This window comes from Carassius gibelio, chromosome B18, assembly GCF_023724105.1.
Source record: "Carassius gibelio isolate Cgi1373 ecotype wild population from Czech Republic chromosome B18, carGib1.2-hapl.c, whole genome shotgun sequence".
Classification (NCBI taxonomy): domain Eukaryota; kingdom Metazoa; phylum Chordata; class Actinopteri; order Cypriniformes; family Cyprinidae; genus Carassius; species Carassius gibelio.
The window spans coordinates 3,810,142-3,832,417 of NC_068413.1; the positions used below are offsets into that span (position 1 = coordinate 3,810,142).

A 22,276-nucleotide genomic window follows, 5' to 3' on the forward strand; every position below is an offset into this window, starting at 1 on the left:
AATTCCTCAGATGTAAGTCGCTTTGGATAAAAGCGGCTACCAAATGAATAAATATAAAATCCACATTCTCATAAGAAAGCAAATAACTTTTCTACACTACAAATGTGACACAGAATTCAGATCAGGCAAAGAAATTGATATGAATCCTTTTAAGGTGAGTTTGCATAATTTTATTTAAAAACCTTGTTGCTTTTTTCTTTGTGGCATTCTGAAATATCAACAAATTAATTTTTTGATTCCACTTTTTTGATATTATTGTTATATTACATCCCTTTGTTATTCCTATGTATTTCTGCGCTATGTTGTACTTTCTTCTACACTGGAAGCTCCTGTCGCCAAGTCAAATTCATTGTGTGTATAAACATACTTGGTAATAAAGCTCTTCTGATTCTACAGATCATTTGTATTAAACATTTTTTATAACCAAAGAGGCAGATTATAATGGACATCATAGATATATGAAGACAAAAAAAAAAAAAAAATTCTGCAGTGAATATATTATTTTGTTCCCAAATTTCCAAAAAATTGTTTCTGAGGTTTGTCACTCACATTAGACCAGAACAAATAGTAAGAATATAGACACAAATAACAGAAATGTAAACAAGGAAAACATTGTTTGCACCATTGGGCTGCACCAGTTTTACTTCATAAATCCACATACAGAACAGCAATTTTGACAAAGCTAAATTATTTCGAAATGTACTTGCGAGTGGATGTAACGTTAATGTAAAATGCAATTTATAATACAGCCTTCAATAAAATTGGTCCCTATGACCTTCATACTTTGCACTGCAAATAATATCAGTTTAATCATTGATAAGTATTTTTGTAATTCACCGTAGCAGTTTGACACACCTGCAGTCGCTACAAAGTGCAAAGTGTTACATTCATGAAAATCTCAGGCTGTACAACAAATTAAATTTAATGCAAGTAAAGTTTAGGTCTTATGGAACATATACAGAATAAATTAGAAGTAGAATCTTTATCCTTATTATAATCTTAGTGATGTAAACAAAATAAACGCACACTCATTTCAACAAAATGGCCAAAGCACAAGAACAGGTCTATACCCACCAGAGAAGTAAGCTGAAAAAATAACTGGCCTTAATTATAGAGATGCTTTTTGATTTACATGTTAGTTGTATCTGCTGCTGAAAGAACTACATGAACATAATAAGACTTTACCTTCACTTTACCCACAAATTTTTTTTAAAGGGAGTCACCCATTATGAATTCTACTCATTGTTTGCATTCACCTTTTCCTAAATGAAATGCAAGCATCGCTTGCAAACTCAAAGTCAGCTGTAGGCATTTTTAAGTGTACACAACAATATAAAAGACAACAAGGAACAAGAAAAACGCATTTTAAAAAAGCATTGAAAAATTCAAAGCTGAAAACAATCCTTCAAATATAATCTGATATATGAAGCTTTAAAAATTTTGTTCTTTATTGATTAGTAGTTTTGCTAAAGTTCTGGTTAAAATAAATCACTGTGACAGTGATGTCATCTCGGTACATGCGTGCTAAATCACTAGGCAGAGCCAGCATGGTTGCCAGTCTCTCCTGGTCCATCTCTCCATACTCATTTGTGCCCAGTGCATGACGAATCAAATGCGTGGCTCCATTCAAATCCAAAGCAGGTGTTGCTCTGGCCCGTCGTTGCAGCAGCAGCTGGTGCATTTGTCCTAAATTGAGCTTACTGGCTGAAACAGGAGCTTGCAGATGAATACCAGTCAGATGCTCTGCCACAAGCCTCACCGCCTCATCATTGGTCATCTCGTCCCAGAGGCCATCAGAGGCCAAAATCAAAAACCGGTCCTGCGGTCGAAGCCGGTGGTAGGTGACTTCTGGTGTGGCCTCTAAATAAGGTGGGGTGAGATAATTAGGTGGAGCGTATTGGTAAAGATTTAATGCTTCTAAATCGGAGTCTCCATTCTCTAGAACACTCTGCTGGAGCTCACGACGCCATTTGAATCGAACGTCTCCAAACGCGCGCAACGGCATCAGGACCCCAAGCAGCCTGTCGTCTACGATTATGGTTGGGCGTTCCCTAGCTGGGTGCTGCTGCATTACCCTCTCCACCTCGGCTACATTGGCAGCGTTGTGGTCTTGCGTGAGCGGCAAAGCACTCCAGCTCCCATCATGCTCCTGGACACCCAAAACTGCACGACAGTCTCCTGCATTTGCAACATGCACACCTTCTGGTCCAACGTAAGCCACACAAGCCGTGCAGCCAGCAAAGGCGGCCTGGATGGCCGTGTTCCGCATCAGGTCATTTGCGAGCGGCACCTGTGCCTCAAGAGAAAGATCTGTGTCCAGTCGCTGGAACGCATAGCTGAGAGCATCTGCCGGACGCATGCCATCACCGTGTTCTTCACTCGCCAGAAGCTCCTGCCAGTAAACACGCAAATGATCAATGTAGAGGGCTGCTGATTCCCTGTAGTTGTAGTCGTTATGGTGCTTGTACCACTGTAGAATGGGCGGCACAGGTCGTAGGGTCTCCATGGCGGCCTCTAGATCCTCCAGGACAGACTCTGACATCATCGATACAGCTATGTAATAAGGCAGACGCTCGCTGACCACTTGAGCGCATGCATGTCCACCGTGTCCATCGAATATGCCAAAAAGCATGCCACGGGTCTGGAGGCAGCTTGTGCTGCTGCGTCGGTCCTCTAGCGGAGTGTTGGCTGAAAGCTGGTTGCTTTCAAACCTGAGCACTGGACTGGGACCACCACGGCCATCAAACTCTGGAATGCTAACCGATTGCTCATTAGCACACAGAACTGCATTGATCTGCAGCCGGCTCAGCTGGAAGTCCATTTCACGTCTTGGAGCACGCAGTGTGTTTTCGCCGTCCTGTCCTGACCTTCCATCTGATCGACCACGACGGGAGGAGAAGTTCCGGGCTTGATAAGGGAGCGGGCAGGTTTTCCACAGAGTATCTGGTAAAACACAGTGGCTGGGTGCGAAGAAACTGGTCAGATGTCTTCCACCAGTGTAAAGGAGAAGCCCTGAACGCAAATAGCCAGACATTACTGCCTGGATGCAGTTATCAAAGCAGTCTACACTCCAGCATCTGGGAAAACACAATGTGAAATCACAATATTTAATAACAGGCAGTCTTAAGTTGATCTAATCACAGGCAAACGGACATCGTGCCGATTAAAAGCTGCAGAAATAGTTGAGTTTAGCAGCCTCACGTCAGTAATATAACCAATAACACTTATTAAATGTTAAAATTATCATAATGCAAAATCTTCAAAGAATAAATCTAGCCTCCTTTGCAATGTAATAAATACAACATCAAGGCTTTCTCGTGTCTTTCGGGGTAAGACATAAATCTATATTCATATAAACACGGTTTACTTCATGGTTTTAGTGTAAAACGTGCTAGCTTTACAAGGCTTTACAAGCTAACATGGCTTTCGTGATAATTGGCAAATGTAATGGTTAATTTTCATATTTTGTGATGTTTCTCTACTAATTTTTGTAACCGAACACCTATTCTTGAATTATCTGTATAATAACTTTCTTTAAATATATCAGCTTTTATATAAGTAAACGCTGAGTCAAACAGACACATACCTGGCCCAGCTCGCTGAATGATCTTCTTCTGCTTTTCATTTCCATCGTAGCATGTTGCAAACATTGAGCTCAGAGCGCCCCCTACAGTGCCGTGTGTAGCCAACATTCAGATAGAAATGTAATATAAAAACGCAATTCATTAGTAATTAAATCATTTATGATATATTATACACACAGATTAAAAAAAAAATATATAATATAATAATATAAATTACTTAATGACTAATTAATTAATTTAATTAACTATGCAGTCTTTCCATATCACGTCACGTGATTCAAAAAAGCGGCACGAGCGGAGCGGGATTAGGAGGCTCTTTCGTTGAAATGTCGTTGGTCTTTCGTGTCATCGATTCTGGCCTCCTCAACAATTTTTTTAATTAATTCTGTAAAAAAATTAGGATTGGGTCGTGGATATAAGTCAAAATAACCAAACTGAGTCAGGAAGGTAAATATTGTTACGTTCCCCGAATTTGAAGAAATATTTGATAACTTAGTTGTTAACGTTATTTGTTGACGTTACGTTGCCATATTCTAACAATATTAGTTTTTGTTTTGCAGGATATAGTATAACTTGGGATATAGTGTTGGTGGAAAGGATGGTTTAAGGAGTAATTTACAACAATAAAAAATGGAAGGTGAGCATAAAAAAAAGTTTTTATCTTAACAGGATGTGTAACGTTAGTTTATTTTTGGTAACCATATAAAACTTAACTTATATCATAAAATTTTTTATTAACGTTACATAACTTTTTTCTTAAGCATCTTTAAATATTTTGAAACTTTAAGATGTGCAAAACTGAACTGTAAACAGTTATCATGATGTCATTTTTTTTCATGATATCATGACGTCAAGTCTTTCTCTGGTTGTGTTCTGTTCAAATGTACCTGGTCTTAAGTGGAAACATAACATTAATATTATATTGTTTTGTTTTTTTATTGCGCAATACTCATCTGTTTAATAGATTCAAGTACAAGTTTTGCTTTCTAAGCTAACGAACTTAACAGTCTTCACGTTTCAGCTACCAAGACAGATTTGCGTCTGTTACTGGAATGTCTGAAATACCAGATGAAATGGCCTGGATCACAGAAACAAGCTCTTCTCACTATCATTTCAATCTGCAAACAGAACGGTCTGATTTAAAGCTCAGAACATACTCATTTGACATTGTCTCATACAAACCTAAAAAAAAATATTTAGCTTTAATGACCCTTTTGATTGTCTTTAATGATTCTTTGTGTATTAGGTCAGTATGTGGAGTTCTTCAGAGAGATTGGAGGAATTTCCTTCATCTATAACCTGTCAAAGTCCAGCACTTTCTCTCAGGTTAAAGAGACTGCTCTGTTTACACTTGCATCCTTAGCTGAATTACATGGTGTGTATGCAGTTTACATTATATATGCATGTGGTTTTATAATTGTGTTGTTAAATAGTTAATATTTGAAATGTAACTTTTGACTTTATACATATTCTTTCTTTGCAGAGAGCTGTAAACAGTCACTGTGCAGAGAGGAGACGTTTCGTGACTTAGCACAGCATCTGGAAGAGAAAATGCCTCTGACGGAAAAAAGAGTTGCGGTGTACATGCTGTCTGTATTGGTTGCCAACAACAGTTAGGTTTACCATAAAACTTTAGTCCAATGAGACCATTCTTGTGCTGATACTGTGCTTTTGCAGAGTTTGTGGGGGAAGAACAGGTTGGCAATTCACAATCAAATTGTTTATGTATGTTTCCCGTTCCAGGATCTGGACAGACTCTTGCTAAGACCTCCAGGTGTATCGAAACCTTGCTCAATTTGTTCAGGTACACGCATAAAGTTTGTTCAGACATGCATAGTTATTCTGCCTTTATTTGTATCCTTTAAAACAAGGCTGAAAGGGATGGACTACAGTTTTTAGTTAAAAGATCACATAATTTTCAAACCTGTTTTATGGAGAAAATGTATTGTCTAAAGTATTCTTCATTGGAAATTACTGGCTTTTTGCTTAAAAGGATTGTTTAGCCAAACACAGAAAATTCTGTCATAAGTTGTTTATGACTTTTTTCTTCTGTGTGATATTTCTTAATAATGTTAAAACTGTTTTTCTTTATATAATAACAACCTTTTGGCCAATATTGGACCTCAGTGACTTTACACTGTTCCACCGAAGAAAGAAAGTCATACGGGTTTGGAACACTGAAAAGCACATTTCGTATAGAAGTATTGAATTAAACATGAGATTTTGAACTTAAAAAACTTAAATAGAATTTTCTTGGAAAACCTATCACAAACAATATCTTGGATAAATGGAAAAACAAAAAACATAATATGCTCCCCTACTTGGTGAAGAAGGAACATTTAAAACTCGATGTCTGGTGTTTTGTTGAAGTGAATCTGGAAAATCTGGAAGTTCAGTTAAACACACTTTCTTTCTTTTGCAACTTCTCAGGCATAGTTTTCCAGATCTTAACGCATCTCATGAGCAGCTGCAGTTGTGGGCCACTGTGTCTAGTGCTCTCTGCGGCTCTGTCAACAACCCTCAAAATGGTATGGTTGTGTTCTCCATCCCTTCTCTACCCCTTTACCATCACTAAATCCTGTATGTCTGTTCAGAATGATATTGAGAGAAACATTTTTATTTCCACACATGCAAATAAACAGTTGAAAAATCTTCCAATGCATTGTTTTTGACAGAGGAGAATCAGAATGCATGCATGTATGTGTTTCCCCTGGTGAAGACCTGGCTGCAGGAAGTGGCATTGCCCAGGGCAGAGCTGGCTCAGCCTATATGCTCATTTATTGGCATGACTGTTGCAAACAATCGTGAGCACACACAACAACAGAACAAACTAACATATAGTGCCACATGGAGTGCTCTCATGTAAATATGTGCTTTTCAGCTTGTGCTCAGGAGTATTTCGTGTCAGTGGGAGGCCTGGATTCACTCTCAGACAGTCTTACCAGAGTGTTGTCTCAGTCAGCACACAGTGCTCCTGCTTGTAAGATGGCTACAGTAATCACTAAAACACTCTCTGCCTGCATCTCTAACAATGGTAAGACACATGCACACACACACACTCCAAGAGAACTACTTGGCTGTATTGGATTCTCCATTTCTTTTGTCTTCCTGTTTCAGAGCAGTTAGTATCTTCTTTATCAAAGCTGAGGGTCATTCCAGGGCTGTTGTGTCTGTTGTCCAGCCCGAACCTTGACCCACAAGACCAGCTTGCTGTGGTTTTGACAATTGGACACCTCACGGATGCCTCTGGTGAGTGTGTGGGTACCAGATGGTAGTAAATATATAATATTTATAATAATATAATTTGCACTAAAAATTATTATGTTCTTGAGACAAATTCCTGCTACTTATTTTTTTTTTCTTCTGCTATTTAGCCCAATGCACTTAAGCTACAGGTCCCATTCAAATTTTGTATTGTAGATAATTTAATAAATGTGATTTAATAGATTTAAAATAATATACTAAATTTAATAAATGTGCTGTTTAAAGAGATTTAAAATAATATACTAAATTAAAATTTTTCTATTTCATGCATCTCTTTCACCAAAAATAAACCTTGTAAATAACCTTGTACTGTTTTGCTATCTGAAGCACTGGTGTTTCCTCTGGGAAATGCATATCTTGTATATTATTTTAATTAGTCTGTTCCCTGTCTGTGCAGTAGAGCATCAGTCTCAGTTGTTGTCGGCAGGAGGTTTGTCTATTATGATTTCACTGCTCACTGAAGCTAGTGATGAAGAGGTTAGAAAGGCAGCCATGTTTGTACTGCACACCTGCAAGGGAATCAGTGAGTTAATTATTTTCATATTTGTACATATTCACACTATATGGTTGTAGTAGCATGCAGAAATTATTTCAAAATAGTCTTTGCCAGGAAACAAAGTTCACAGTGCAATAAGTAGTGGCAAATCTTTTCTTGATATAATAATGCAAATATATTTCTTAATGAAAAATCCAGAAAAAATAAAATATTTCTTCAGGAGAGTTCAAGTCTATATGCTATTAATTTTAAGTTCACCACATCACAGCACTTAGTAACAACACTCTTCTTTTAATGTCCTGCTTCTGTTAAACTGACACTTTGGCACATGAGGATTTGAGATTTATTTTAATTCTCCACCCAGCTGAATCACTAGGCACAGGCCTGTCACCTATGGATCTACAGGAGGAGAGTGACATGGAGAGTCACTGGCGGTCTGCTGGAGAAATCCTCCAGAGACTTCAGCTCCTTGAGAAAAAGGTTTTTCTGTTTGTGAATGTATATTATGATGTTTTAGGGTGCTTTTCACACTATCGCTTTTGGTGTGCACCCAGGTTCGTTTGATCAAGTTTGAAAGCACCCTTAGTCCCTATATATTTTACCAAGTTATTCCCTGTAAAAGTCATGTTATAACATGTATGAGACAGAGATTTTAGTGTTTTTGAGTGCATCTGAGTTCTTTTTTAATTTTTTTATTAATCTTTAATAATTCCAAGTGCATTCTTATGTTATTTAGTGCATAATACCTTAAGTCTTTACAAACAAAATTTAACCATTTGTTGTAACACACCATAGACAAAGTATGTGAGTAATTTAGAGTCCAAAATCCTATGGTGATTTGTAATTTTTAAGTCAAGCTTACATTTCATGGAAAAGGAAGATTGTGCTGTGAATAAGTTCTTCCTCTTTCCTTTATTTGCCTAATTTTGTATTTTGATTTTAAGAATGGTGTGAAACTTTGGGGAAAAGACACTGAAATCCAGCAGAGCAGCAATCAGAGGTCGGCCTCATCTGTGGAATGTAATGAGGCATGGTGGGAGGGTTCCGTGATGCGAAAGGTCAAAGGTTACCATCGAGTATGTGGGGAGCTACACACAACCCTTGCAGGACCTCTAGAACGACCAATCACAAACGAAATACCATACAACAAAGAGAACTCGGTGAGAATGACATGTAAATTTTAAGCATTCTGCATCAGTTTACAGCAGTTTCAACAACAGAGAGTATGTTTGTGTTAATTGTTAGTTTTGTGTTTGTAAGTAGCAGTCTGTCTGCACTGAAGAGTGTTTGAATCCTTCCCAAGTCACTCACTTCAAAGACCCTAGCTGTGAAAAGGGCAACGAGAGAGAGCATGAACTAATGAGAGAGAATGAGAGGAGTGACACCCAGGAGGGAGATGTGAAAAAGAGAGACATGGAGAGGAAAATTCAGTCTGTAAGAGTGGCAAAGAGATTCAAGATGATGAATCTAGACTCAGATGATGATGGCAACAAACTTCTACAGCACTGCAGCACGCCAATAGAGGGCGGCAGAGATACACAGGGGTAAACATTAAAGAGGAACTAAACCCTAAACCAACTAAATGAATGTTTTGCTTTTACAGTTTGCTAGAGAAACACACTGTTAAAATACATGTAATTTGGTGAATAAAGAGTTCAAATAAATCTCTATCAAAAATATATTATACACTAAAAAAAGTTAACAAATAGATTTTTTTAAAATGTGATAGTATAGTAGGAGTTATTCTTGCTTTTCTCATACCTAGTAGTTTTATTCAGGAGTAGAATGTTTACATTAAATCCAGATACACATAATTCGTTTCATGTCAATGACTTTTCAAGACAGAGTCAGTAAATTTTTCCCCTCGAGGGAGTGACATTTCTCTCGTTTTATATTTCTTGGGTTTCAGCCCAGATATTTTCAGACATCCTGATCCCATGAAGAGAAACCATTGCACACACGCTCGCTCTGATGGTAAATCCTAATAAAACATCACGCTTGCTTTGTGCTAAGTCACAGAAAACCCTTTGATTTCTCTTCACCTACACATTTTTTTTTTTTAATTAATAATCTAGTTCTTTGCTTTTCTGTTGTTTTCAGATGAGATGTCTCTGTGCTCTGAGCTGTTAGACAGAGAAATTAAGAAGTTTGTGAAGCCGGCCTCTGCCTCTAAACCCAGGGATCTACGCTGTGCAGGTGTGTGTCTATATAAACACACAAAAACAGTACACATTAGATAATAAAACTATACTGCCACTTTCTGGTTGTTCAGAACTCTCCATGTTTTTTCTTTCCTCTCATGTGCACACACGCACCTTTCCCCCTCTCAGGTTGTGTGAAACATATGAATGAGATGGACAGTCGTTCATTTGGCACTGTGTTGCGTAGCTGCAGGTTTCAGTGTGACTTTCACCGGGTGCTACGAGAGGCTGAGGATCGATTTAGGAGTAGCCAGCAGTTAAAGAGGACTAGCCACACTCAAACACACACACATGACAAACACAGAAAGAGCACTAGTGAGGATACAGAGAGGAGCCAGAGGGAAAAACACAGGCTGAGTCACCAACCGTCAGACAGATGTAAGAGATGGCGTCGACATAGTCTTCCAGAATGTCTTTGGGAGTGTTGAAGAATTGCTCCGACCTCAAATGTTTAAAAGCAGCTTTGATAGAACAAGGCCTGGAGAACCAAACACGCCCTATTGATTTACATTTATTCATTTAGCAGATGCTTTCATCCAAAGCAACAAAGCATGTTGGGAAAGAATTGGAAATTTTATATTACATACAATTACAAAGTCTTATGATCCTTTTACATTCTGTTTTATACAAACTCTGTTCAGATAGATGATCGAATACAAATAGTATGTGATAAATGGTCTGTGGAATCAAGATGCAATTTAACAATTTATTATGTCCCAGTTATTGCAAAGAAGTATACTTATCTTCACATGCTATATTTGCAATATTAGTTCATTGGTGCTTGTTTCCTGCTCTCTAATTCTCTGTTTCTTTCTCCAGGTGTTAGTCTCACACCCCTGAGAAGACCGAGAGAAATATACAGTAAGATAAATTTTCTTTCCATTTCAGGACAAAGGAGAACTGTAGCTCTCAGATAATATTTCAGTTTAGAGGTGAGGGAAGAAGTAACATTCATAATGTCTGTGCCACTATAAACTTGCAAACTGCCCCATACATTTGATGAACGGTGGATCTGCGTGCAAAGAGCCAGGTTGTATTATTGAATAAGGTAGTTATGTAACACAAGACTCGTCTGTGCTTTTGACTTTTGTCTATGTTGCAGAAATGTCTTTCCATCTTTGTGCTCAGCTTTTTCCTTTTGTCCTCCTTTTCCCCCTCAGTCTCACTCATTCCATTCCCGCTATTGCCGAGTTGTGGTCTCTTGAGTGCTGTTCAGTTGTTCCGATGTGGCTTTTTTCCTGTAACCTCAAGACTTACTGAACTTTTTAGAGATGTTCTCACTATAATTGTAAAGTAAAGAGTAATGCATTGTCATCCAGTCATTATCCATAATCAAACCTGGAAAGGGTGATCAGGAATCCAATCAAGATTTTTACTTTACATTTTTATTAGTCAAAATATGGCACTAATAAGCAATTCTAATTGGTGCTAATGTAAAAGTAGCCATTTTTTATTTGGCAGCCATTATTTGTTACTGTAACTCTATGATTATCTTAATGGATACTTTACATTTTTTAATTGCATTAATTGGCTTTATTTCATTTCAACTGTAAAAAATAATTATTTTATATTATTATTATTATTTTTAACTTGTATTTTTATTACTTTAGATATCTTAATGCCTGGAGGAAACGAGTTAATGACAGAGAATGGTGTGTGTGTGTGTGTGTGTTAGAGAAAGACAGTTACATAGGAAGATGGTTGGAGCATATGTGTAGGGAAGATGCTTAACTAGATTATAGTGTGTGTTCTGACCTCTAGTTATTAGGACTGAGGATATGTCCAGACACAAGCACACAAACTCTTTCACTTTAACAAGATCAGTGTGTACACAATACACAAGTTCACACACTGAATTTGCATCCACACAAAGGTTTTTGTTTGTTGATGGAACAATGTGACTGTATTGTACTGTATATGAACAAACACACCCTTATGATTTACATTTAATCCTTTTGCAAATACTTCAGTCCAAAGCAACAATGTATGTTTGGAAAGTGTTGGGAATTTAAAATAACATCCAAAGTCTGATGATCTGTTTATATTCTGTTTTATAGGAACTCTGTTCAGATAGATGATTAAAATACAAAAAGTATGTGACAAATGGTCTGTGGAATTGAGATTTTATGATGCATTACGTCCCAGTTATTGCATAGAAAAAAGCCTCTTTAATCTTTAAGAACAGGACATTTTCACATGGTATCTTTAGTGCATTTGGTTAGTCTTTTCTGTTCTCTAATTCTCAGTGTTTCCCTCTTTAGGTGTTAGGCTCACACCCCTGAGAAGACTGAGAGGAATATACAGTAAGAGAAGTGTTCTTTCCCTTAACATTCATAATGTCTGTGCCACAATAAACATCTGTAAACTACACCATACATTTGATAAAAGTAGAGATCCAGGTTATAAGAATGCTTTTCATGCTGAGAGGAATGTCCTGCTAAAGAACACTGTGTATTTGTTCAGTAGGATACTAGTACAGGGTTCAGCACTATGTGTGCAGTTTCACAGACTGCCCACTAAATCATTCTAAAGATCAATAAACCTCCCTGCTGTCTGTGCAAGTCTCTCCGTTTGTATTGCTGTTACCAGCAGGGACACATTTTGTATGGTTTGGTTCATTAATTCCACTTCCTCTATTTTTCTCTTTTCATTTTCTCTCAGGCCAAGGCATAAAAAAGAACATGGATAACAGCCATCTCAAGAAAACTTTGGTATGGTACTGTTAGTATTAGGTGAATTATATACCATGATTTCACACTAACGTGACTTGCATTGAACTTGGAAAATCTTATATTGTTTTAAAAATTTAATTGCACAGGCAATTATCCAATGCCCAGGTTTATTACATTATGAGGATAATCAAAGCAAATGCTAATATAAAATCGATGAACTTGCTCTTCCTCTGAAACAATAAACTTACTATGAACCTTTCATACTTGTGCACTCATAAGCATAATGCATATCCTCTTTAGTGCCCATTTTTATCTAAATGTTTGAATTTGTGAAGGTTTTCTGCTTTAGTCTTCAGGCAGACAGAGAGAGAGGCGGAACTTTTCTGCTGATGAGTTGCAGTACCTCAAAATTGGTGTGAAGAGGTTTGGCCATTCCTGGAACTCCATCCTCTGGACGTATCCCTTCCAGCCCGGACGCACCAATGTAGACCTGGCCAAGAAGTACCAACACATGCAGGTATGACATGACCAACAGTTTCCTGAATACTGTATCTTGTGTGTAAATTTAACAAAGGCTGTCAAAATATTTTACATCAAAATCACTCTTATGCTTCAACTGAGATTTACATTACAGTGGTGAGAAACTGGAAGAGTGCTAAATTTCACAATTTAATTATATAATTAATATAGAAAACAAGTCATAACTTTTTACTGTATTTCTGATCAAATAAATGCAGAATTGTTAAACATAAGCGATGATTAACTTTTGAACAGTAGTGTATTTTATTGTGGTAAAAAGCCTTTTTTTTTTGCTCCCATGTACTGATTCAAAGTGAATAGTAATGATTAAACAACCCGATATTAGACTCCCAGTGAAAGAATGATCTCACTAAGAGGAAATGCTAAAGAAACTGTGGCCTCTATGGAGTGTCACCGTCACACTTGCATAACACAATCTGTTCTTCTGGTTGTCTTTCTCAGTTCAAAAGAACAACATGACAGATATAATATGGCTCGATGAGATCTAGAGGCCTTCAGATGTTAGTTATATTGCCGTGCCAGTGCCTTCATGGCTTTGTCGTGCAATCTAGCCTTGTATTGTGAAAGAAAAGAACATTTCATATTTTTGCTTCCTGTTTCATTTCCCCAGTACTGATCGTCCAGAATCTTGATTGGGTTTTTTCTCTCTTACTGACAGAAAGCCAAAGCTTTGCCAAAGGATCTGACGGGGCAGGAGACAAATAAAACATCACCAGTTTAACTCATTTTCAGCAATCACTATTTGTTATTTATGTATTGCATATTTTCGTTCCTAGAGTTTTGCCCTTATTTTGCTGTACAACGAGGTGATGTGTTAGATAATAGCTTCATTTGCACTAAAGAGAAAAGGAAAAAAAATATTTAGTTTTAAATGTTGTTATATTTTTCCCCAATGTAACATATGTGTATCAGTTACCCATTTATTTGTTTTCTGTCAAATCCACTTTATTTGCATGGGAGTTCATACTGTGTGTATATTTGAATAAAGTTGACTTGTTGTGCAACCGTAGATTCCCTAGAGCTATGTCATCTAAATTCATTCCTCTTATGGCTGAAGTTCACAAAGCTCTGTTATACAAGGATAATGAGGCATGGCATTTCCTTGAGATTCCAACAAACGGAAGCAGCTAAAAATTTCATCCAAAACTTTGATACATGTTCAACACTGAATACTCAGTTAAAAAAGTTTCTTGGGAAAAGAGCCAGAAAGTTAACCTGAAAAAAAAAACCTGTCCCATGAGACCCCTTTCCTCTGGAAAGAATGTTGCCCCTCTCCCCAGAAGCTCTGCTGAGAAAACTGAAGGAGATGGTGCATGTTATCTTCCCAGAAAACTCCCATGTTTTGGGATTGTTCGTATACTTCTGTTTAGATTTTTATTTCTAACACCAAAAGCATTGCAGTAATGTTGAATCAAGCTATTTTCACATATTGATGTTTTGCTCAGATGTTTGAGAAGATACTGTAGGAATGCATACCACGAACAATATTTGATTAAATACAAAATACAAATCAAGGAACAATGTTATTGTGATGTGTTACAATCTTTATTTTCCTTTACTACAATCATTATTTAAAATACATTCTCTACTTCTTCCCCAATGGGAGACTGAACGGTTCATACACAATCACCAAGAGCTTGGAAGAAAATAGACCATCGAGAAAAGATATTAAGACAGCTGGTTTGCTGCTTTTCAATAATTGGTAGGCATGAGTTGGCTGGTTTTACATGTCACTTTCATGACACGGTTGTGTAAAACTCAGAAGGAAAGAACTGGCTCCATTGACTAATAATAATCTTCAAACATCAAGGCTTTTTAAACTGTGGTCCAAACTTTCAAATAAGGCAATATTTCTGATAAAAAGGATTAAGAAATTCTTTAAACTTCAATTTACTTGAATTTCCCAAAAAAAAAAAAAAAAAGTTCATTAATTTCTTGAATATTGTTACGACATGATTGCACGTAATGATCTTCCAGCCGCTGTTTTCTAGAGGCGAGTGTCGTGGTTTATATAAGGTTGACTGCATCAACTGCATTCTGTCCCATATCTTCCAAAGTGAATGATGGATCTGAGTTAGGGATTGTGAATTCATGGGTCAGTTTACAGTCCAGAGGGTCCAGTGAGGGCGTCTCCACCTTCTCCAGACATTCCAACAAATCCTTGTTCTCAGCTGGTGCAGGACTGCTAATTTTGTCTTCAACCATCCCACTGGTCATGGCTTCACTCACCATAGTGACTCCAGAAATGAGGGCTTCTGAGAGTGGAGATTTCAGCAGGTCATCCAAGAGGCTGGGTTCTTGGAGAACATCAGAATCGGCGAGATCTACTACAGGTTCAGACTTCTGTTCAGGTTCAGGTTCCTTCTCAATCAGGCTGATGGATGCCAGTGCGGTCTCCACTGCTTCAATACCTTTGTTTACAACATCTTCCACCGGTGCAGCAATCTGTTCAGTGACTGCGTTGACCGTTTCTCCTACAGCTTGTGTAAGACTCTGCAGAACACTGCTTGGAGAGCCAGACCCACCGGTGTTCTCTTCTGCAGGCATGCTCTCTTGAACCTCGACTTCAGAAGATTTCTGCTCTGCATTTTCAGCCACAGGTGAGCCCTCTTGTACAGCTGGACTTACTGTCTCTGCTTCACTCTTCTTCTGACTGAGCTTTGCTCCCATTCTGGCCCCTTGCAATAGAGATACATCACAGTTATTAAAGCCAACTCACACAACTTTTTATGTAGCTATACAACACCAGTCTAACTAGTTTCTAAAATACTAGGAGAACAAAGTAATAGGTTCTCACTTGGCCAAGAACAAAATTTTCATGGTGAAGTTCTCCGACTATAAACTGGACTACAGATATTGTAGAAACAGTCTACAGATACAGATTACTGTTTTGGAAACAGTATAAAACCTCACATAATGGAAAGGAATGCCACAGGAAATTGCTTTATCAGGAATGACAAATTAATACAAATTACAAAAAAATAAATAAAAAAATACAACTTTTAATTCTCAACTTATTCAAGTTTTCACAATTTGAGAAAGTTAACAACATATATGTATCATGTGCAGGGTGTTTTGCATATATTTACTGTATGCAAAACATCGCCAGCAGAACATGTAACAAAAACAACTGAATAAGCCTTTATAGATCTCTTCAATCTTGAAAAACTATGTTGGATAAAAGTCTGAGTTATGATGCTGAAATTTGGGAAGCAGCATGAATCATGTTCTTCTGTGGTTTTATTGACCACTAAATAGGGAAGAGAAACAAGCTCACAATGATGGACATGAAGAGCTTGCATTGGCATGCATGTTAATAAAAGCACAAAGAGATATTTTTATTTTGCATACTCTGGACTTTAAATAGAAGAAGAAGAAAAAAAACGTCTAATTATTTTACCTATATTCATTTATTTTGAGATATATTTATAAAGTTAATATGTAAGACCATTTAAACTCTTATTTTATCTCGGCCACACCTTCCAGCTGCTTAAGTCCTTTGAATATGGGTCTCAGTCGGGGACCACACTCTTGTAAAGAGGTTTAAAGCACAATTTAAACTGTCAAAATAAGTTTTTTAAATAATTAAAGCTAAATAAATAAATAAAAACATGGTTAGTTTAAACCCGTTATAATTTTCCCCACTGACGTGGCATCAGAGCTGAGACAACAGGACAAAGCAGAGTCTGAGACTACAGATAAGCAAGATACTTATTTGTATTAATCCAAAACGCAAACACTGCCGTCTTGCATGCGTGGCAAATCTAATTGGTAATTAAGTAAAAACCTACCTTCGTTGAACAGTAAATGAGTGGAAACGCGAGCAGAGGCAGGATCTGGGATGGAGAGACTGACTGTGCAAAAGGAGAAAACTCTCAGATAGTGATGCACAGTTTCCAGATGAATCACTCTTTTGAACTGATTCTTTTTAATGATTCATTTGAGCCGATTCGAAAAGTTAGACGACAGAAATGTGATCAGATTTTTTTTTCCAACTTGATTCGGCTTTTTTCAAGCGGTTAAGAAAATCTGCGTGGCAAAACACCTAATTTTTAAAAAACATTTCACTAAATATGAACAAAGACAAGCGGATTCAGAGTGCATTAAATCTGAAGTTGCATTGGTCTGAGCTACTGTTTTTTAATGCACGTTGGGTGGATAAAAATTGTCATTACATGCCAGGTTATTGTGAATTTACAAATCACAAGTTTGACTATGCTAAAACAATTTAACTCGCACACTGTATTTAAAACTAACATAATTTTGAATACATAAAAACAAAACCGCTAAAATACACAAATCTAGTAAAACTTTACTCAAAAGAATCAGTTTTGAACCGGTTCACTAAAACGAACCGAATCAGTAAAATGAATCTGATCTAGTGCTACCCCTGACCTACTCCGTTAACAGAGCTGTTGGAAATGTACTTGTTCCACACGGACACTCCCTGACCGCGCTCGTGCACAGCGTCACCGGTTTTAAAATGTGGAACTATTGATTAAAGTGAGTCATTTTCTGCCTCTTTGATTGCACAAATGGTTTAATAACCATGTTTACATTGACAAAGTTACACAGACACAACAAATAGCTACAATTACGATCCAAACATTTTACTGATGGTATTGAGTATTTCAGGAATTATGCTACCGATAATCCTGCTGCTGTAAATCCATGTCAGAGTCAGAAATGAGGAAGACTCACTTTACAAAAAAAAGTCAGGCTATATTTTGTAATATTTTATTTTATAATGGCACATTTTATTTATTTATTTAGTGAATTTATTTTTTAATTTATTTTGCTGTTGCTGTTTTAAGAAATTATCCACAAGATGGAGACATAGAGCTATAATAGTAATCTGATTATTTATGTATTTATTATTATTTACAAATTAACCTGATGACCCTGAGATTAAAGCATTGGTTTATGCTTTAAGTTTAAATATTCATGCAACTTCATCTCTATCGTTATCTCTCACATATTTGTGTGTGAGGCATCTGTGTTTTTGCGGTGGATGATGGCAGCTGTTGTTTCTAGCAGTAATTGTACAGCTGAAGCAGTAATTGCAGAGCTGTGAGAGCTATCTGCTTATGTAATGAGTGTGAGAGACAGTGATGAAGCTGTTATCACTCTTAAGACTCTCAATCCCTTCATTTTGATTCCTCTCTCAGTGTCTGTCATGACATTTTCATGCTCTTTCGTCCTTTTTCGGAGGAAGCTCTTTGCACAGAAAGTAAATACTCTAAGATGATTAGAAACATGTTTCGGAGGAAAGACAGTAGAGTTGGAGTGCTAGCGTGTTTTTGTTTTCCAGTTCTCTCAAGACCAGTCTTAAATCGCTGGGGTATATTTGTAGCAATAGCCAAAATAACTTTGTATGAATTTTTAATTAGGACATTCATTAGTCATTAGGAAATTAGGAAAAATGTTCTATTGCAATATGCATTGCTAAGAATTAATTTGGAAAACTTTAAAGGAGATTTTCTAAAAAAAAAAATTTTGACCCTCAGATTCCAGATTTTCAAATAGCTGTATCTCAACCAAACATTGTCCTAACAAACCATACATCGATGGAAAGCTTATTTATTCAGCTTTCAGATGATCTATAAATCTTAATGTGGAAAAATTGGCAATTAAGAGGTCACATTTATGTTTCTTTTATTTCAAAGTAAAGCCAAAAAGCTCAAAAATCAAAATTTAGATGCAGCGGATGCTGCGATACCACTCCAGCCAGAAATAAGAGTTTCATTGTCATTCAAAGCATGTGTAATGGTAATGCCTTGGGATTTATCCATTGTGTCTTTGATCACATGTGTAGCCATATATATGTCTGAGGATGTAACAGACTGAGATTTAACATAGAGATTTCTACAGAAATCATTGCCTTTCCACCAAGGTCACGTTTCATCTCAAGATTATAAGATCAAACATCTAACGGATGTGGTCCATTGTAAATAAGGATATGACTTAAAAGTTTTGAGATTAAAATTTTCAGGATAGTCATACTAGTAAAGAAAAAGTTACCTATACCAACTTTATACTAGCAGCAGTGAAGATCAATATGTGTTTCTGACCTCTTTTCTGAGGTTATTTTTAGTCTGAGGGATGTTGAGAGATTTGCTGAGACTTTGCTTGACATCAGGACTTCAGTCTGAAAGATTCTCTCCATCTCACTCCCCACGTTTTCTCAGAGGCCAGCTGCCTTCATTTCTTTCTTTCTGTGAAAATCTGAGTACGGCAGATACATAGATCAATTTAGCGATACTATACTGCCATTTTTAATATTGTTAATATAAATGTCAATTGATTTAAATTATTTGTTGTATATTAAATTAGGAAATTAGAGAAAATTTGATAGATAGATAGATAGATAGATAGATAGGTCAATTCAGTTCAGTAAATAACACAGTTTGGCAATAAGGATTTATGTGATTATAAAGAATGCTATGAGAACCACTCTTTCTGAGGAGATTACCAATGTCAACATTACACATGCATTACAATATATGAAGAAAATTGCTTGTTTCTTCAGTGTCATCTTGGAATCAGTTCTATTGTGTGTCCTGTCACGCTATAGTCTAATCCAGAGTGTTTCCTGGATTTAACCCTTCAGATCACATACACATATGGCTGGCTATACAGGGTTTATCTTCCACGTGTTCTGTGCTGTGGGTTTGAAATATATATGTACATATAAAATATCAGGTGATATTAAGCATCATATATGAAGCATGTGATGTTACTGATTCTGATAAGAGGATATTGTGGTTGTGCATTATGGGACTACATCTGGAGTGTGTATTAGAGAGAATGATTACGGTAGGATGAGACTGTGTTGATGAATCTGAAGGATGCAAAACATTTGGCTGCTCTGCTGAACAGCTACTCTGAGAATGTAAAAGATGTAATACACTCTGTGTGTGTGTGTGCATGTGCATGTGTGTGAGTGTCCAAATGGCTGTCATAAGTGTTTGGGTTAAGTTTACTCGTATTCTATGGTCTTTCTTCCACTCTTAAAATTCAATTGGCTGAGCACATGCATGCTGTATAGTTTTTAAACACAAACGTAAATGTTCTTTTAAATGTTTAATTTTGATTGTGTTTAAATATGACTTATATTCATGTTTATTAATATAAATATAATTAAGTAAAACGATTTACATGTCTGGGTTCACTGGCAGGTCACACATTGTTTTACTCATATGTAACACTGAATTATTTTTTTCCTGCTCTGAAATTAAGTTTGCTGACAGGAAATCAACTAGCAAATTTCCCCCCCCCCCCTTTCTCTCTCTCTCTCTCTGCCTCTCTCTCTCTCTATCTCGCGCGCCCTACAAAGCACCAGATTAACAAAAAGATTTGACTCTTTTCTTAATCCTTCAACGCTCAACCAGACGCGACAGCAAGATTGACTTAGATCTGCAATCACATGAAGACAAATACACACAAGTCATGAACTTAGATGCTTCAGATAAATGCCATGCCTAACTGATGCTCTTTTTGACCTTTTTGGTTAGTGTTATCTAAAATAAATGTGTTTTCATATAGATGTTTAATTGCATCTTTAGATTATATTACATATAACATTTTGTACAGAATTACAGGGGAATTACCTCATTACACAATATTACAGGAATAGTACACCCAAAAATAGTTTTTTCTGGATTTTTTTTACGCTTAGACAATCCAATATGTAGATGAGTTTGTTTCTTAATCAGAAGAGGGTCAGAGAAATGGAGCATTACTTCACTGCTCACCAATGGATCCTCTGTAGTGAATGGGTGCCGTCAGAATTCAGACTTCACGAGTCGTTAATTGATGGACTGGAGTCATGTGGATTATCATGATGCTTTTATCAGATGTTTGGACTCTCATTCTGACGGCACCCATTCACCCATTCCACTTGTGAATAAGTGATGCAATGTTTTGCTGAAGAACATTTTTGGGTGAACTATTCCTTTAAAAGTGAAAGATTTGGCACGTTTGAACAGTAATTGTACATTTAAAAGTTGCTAAATAATTAAATTGCTAAATATTCAACTTGTGTGCAAAAATGTTAGTCACAACCCATTTTACTTCCATAACGTGATCCACTTCCAGAACACCTAGAAAGTGGATATTAAATTCTTTAGTAATAAATAAAACATGATAATGAAATAAAACGTTCTCCTTATGGTTGTTTTTGCTTTTCAGTTTTCTGCACAAACTGTAGCAGCTGTTAAAAAAATGTCATGCATTAATATTTTTGCCTGTTTTGTTTGAGAAAGCATCTTCAAACCATCCATTCATGCATGTATTCTGTTAAGTAACACACGGTAGGTAAAGCTGGCCAAGTGTAGATCCTATACCTCAGTGGTTACCTCAGTGGCTGACTTCAGCACAGAGTAGCTTCATTGCCTTATCTAGGCCATTGTAAATGAATGTGGCAGAATCTCTATTCTCAGGTGAGGATCTCATCTTCTCTGTCAGAGATGAAAGAGAGTTTCAGCTTCATTTGAATTGCAAATAAGTGCCATCATACTTCACTGGCAGCTTAAGTTATTTATGAAAGCTCTTTTTATGTTAGCTGTCAGAAGGCATGGTCTTGTTGGGCCATGAATGGAAAATAACTAATCTGTGATCATTTAAAGTGCATATATTTTAACTGGTTTGGAGCTTAATTTAAAAGGTTTTGATAAACTTTTTTTTTTTCATTTTAGAGTGCAGAAGTTGACTTTTGAAACTTTTTAAAAAGTTAAACAATTCTGGGATGTTAAGTAAATATTGTTGTACATAAAGAATGAAAATGATTATGCATGATTAGCATTCAGCATACAATCATGGAAAATATATTTGCTAGTTTTGCAATATTGCCCCACATCTAAACTTTTAATATGGTCAAAAATGATAAATTGAATCACTTAGAGATGCATGTTTTAAGCATCATTCAGGTTTGTACCACAAACAATATGAGACATGTATTAATGGTTTGGAGTCGTACAGATTACTTGTGGATTATTGTGATGGTTTTTATATGCTGTTTGGACTCTCATTCTGACGGCAGCCATTCACTGCAGAGGACCAACTGGCAAGCACCTGAGGTAATGCTAAATTGTTCTAAATTCGTTCTGATGAAGAAACAAATGTAATTATATCTTTGATGCCCTGAGGGTGTGTAAATGTTCAGCAAATGTATATTTTTTGGTGAATTATTCCTTTTAGGGTTAAGTTTGAACATTATTTTTGCAACTTAACTGCATTTATGTGCATCATTTAAAAAAAACTGCATGTAGATTTTTTATAGAATATGTATAGTTTTATATTCTTTGCTGACTCCCTTCTGCTACATAACCTGATGTAACAGTCACATGACATAATTAATATTCACAAGTTTTATTAATCAACAGTTGAATGGTGTCAACTTAATCGCAGTTAACCAAACATTTATTTAACATGCATAGAATGAAGATGATAATTGAATCTTTCAAAATACAATTATGGGAAATATTTGTAAACATTTGCCAGTTTAGATGGATCTAAGAT

General features: G+C 36.5%; 3 protein-coding genes across 6 annotated transcripts; 1 reads left to right on the plus strand and 2 right to left on the minus strand.

The window, feature by feature from the left end:
* Positions 1-607: 607 nt before the first annotated feature.
* pdp2 (putative pyruvate dehydrogenase phosphatase isoenzyme 2) lies at positions 608-3,683 on the minus strand. The gene is made up of 2 exons (XM_052582951.1): positions 3,587-3,683; positions 608-3,077 (listed from the first exon to the last, which is right to left on the minus strand). The coding sequence occupies exon 2, from the start codon at positions 3,032-3,034 to the stop codon at positions 1,448-1,450; it is 1,587 nt and encodes a 528-aa protein (XP_052438911.1). The 5' UTR covers positions 3,035-3,077; positions 3,587-3,683; the 3' UTR covers positions 608-1,447.
* Positions 3,684-3,886: 203 nt separating this feature from the next.
* terb1 (telomere repeat binding bouquet formation protein 1) lies at positions 3,887-13,766 on the plus strand. Of its 4 annotated transcripts, XM_052583125.1 has the most exons (22): positions 3,887-4,031; positions 4,145-4,221; positions 4,606-4,716; positions 4,831-4,959; positions 5,068-5,196; positions 5,328-5,388; positions 6,015-6,112; positions 6,260-6,388; positions 6,466-6,618; positions 6,702-6,833; positions 7,246-7,371; positions 7,709-7,824; positions 8,289-8,504; positions 8,608-8,888; positions 9,254-9,318; positions 9,445-9,540; positions 9,675-9,923; positions 10,365-10,406; positions 11,807-11,848; positions 12,207-12,256; positions 12,567-12,734; positions 13,416-13,766. In XM_052583125.1, exons 2-22 carry the CDS (start codon positions 4,215-4,217, stop codon positions 13,476-13,478), a joined length of 2,463 nt encoding a protein of 820 aa, XP_052439085.1. In that variant the 5' UTR covers positions 3,887-4,031; positions 4,145-4,214; the 3' UTR covers positions 13,479-13,766. The 4 variants fall into 4 exon arrangements, with proteins under 4 accessions (XP_052439085.1, XP_052439088.1, XP_052439086.1 ...); XM_052583128.1 differs by lacking the exon at positions 9,675-9,923; XM_052583126.1 differs by lacking the exon at positions 7,246-7,371.
* A 514-nt stretch (positions 13,767-14,280) lies between these two features.
* si:dkey-238c7.16 (uncharacterized protein LOC559078 homolog) lies at positions 14,281-16,699 on the minus strand. Its single transcript, XM_052583129.1, has 2 exons — positions 16,549-16,699; positions 14,281-15,435 (listed from the first exon to the last, which is right to left on the minus strand). The coding sequence occupies exon 2, from the start codon at positions 15,425-15,427 to the stop codon at positions 14,765-14,767; it is 663 nt and encodes a 220-aa protein (XP_052439089.1). The 5' UTR covers positions 15,428-15,435; positions 16,549-16,699; the 3' UTR covers positions 14,281-14,764.
* Between the last annotated feature and the right edge of the window lie 5,577 nt (positions 16,700-22,276).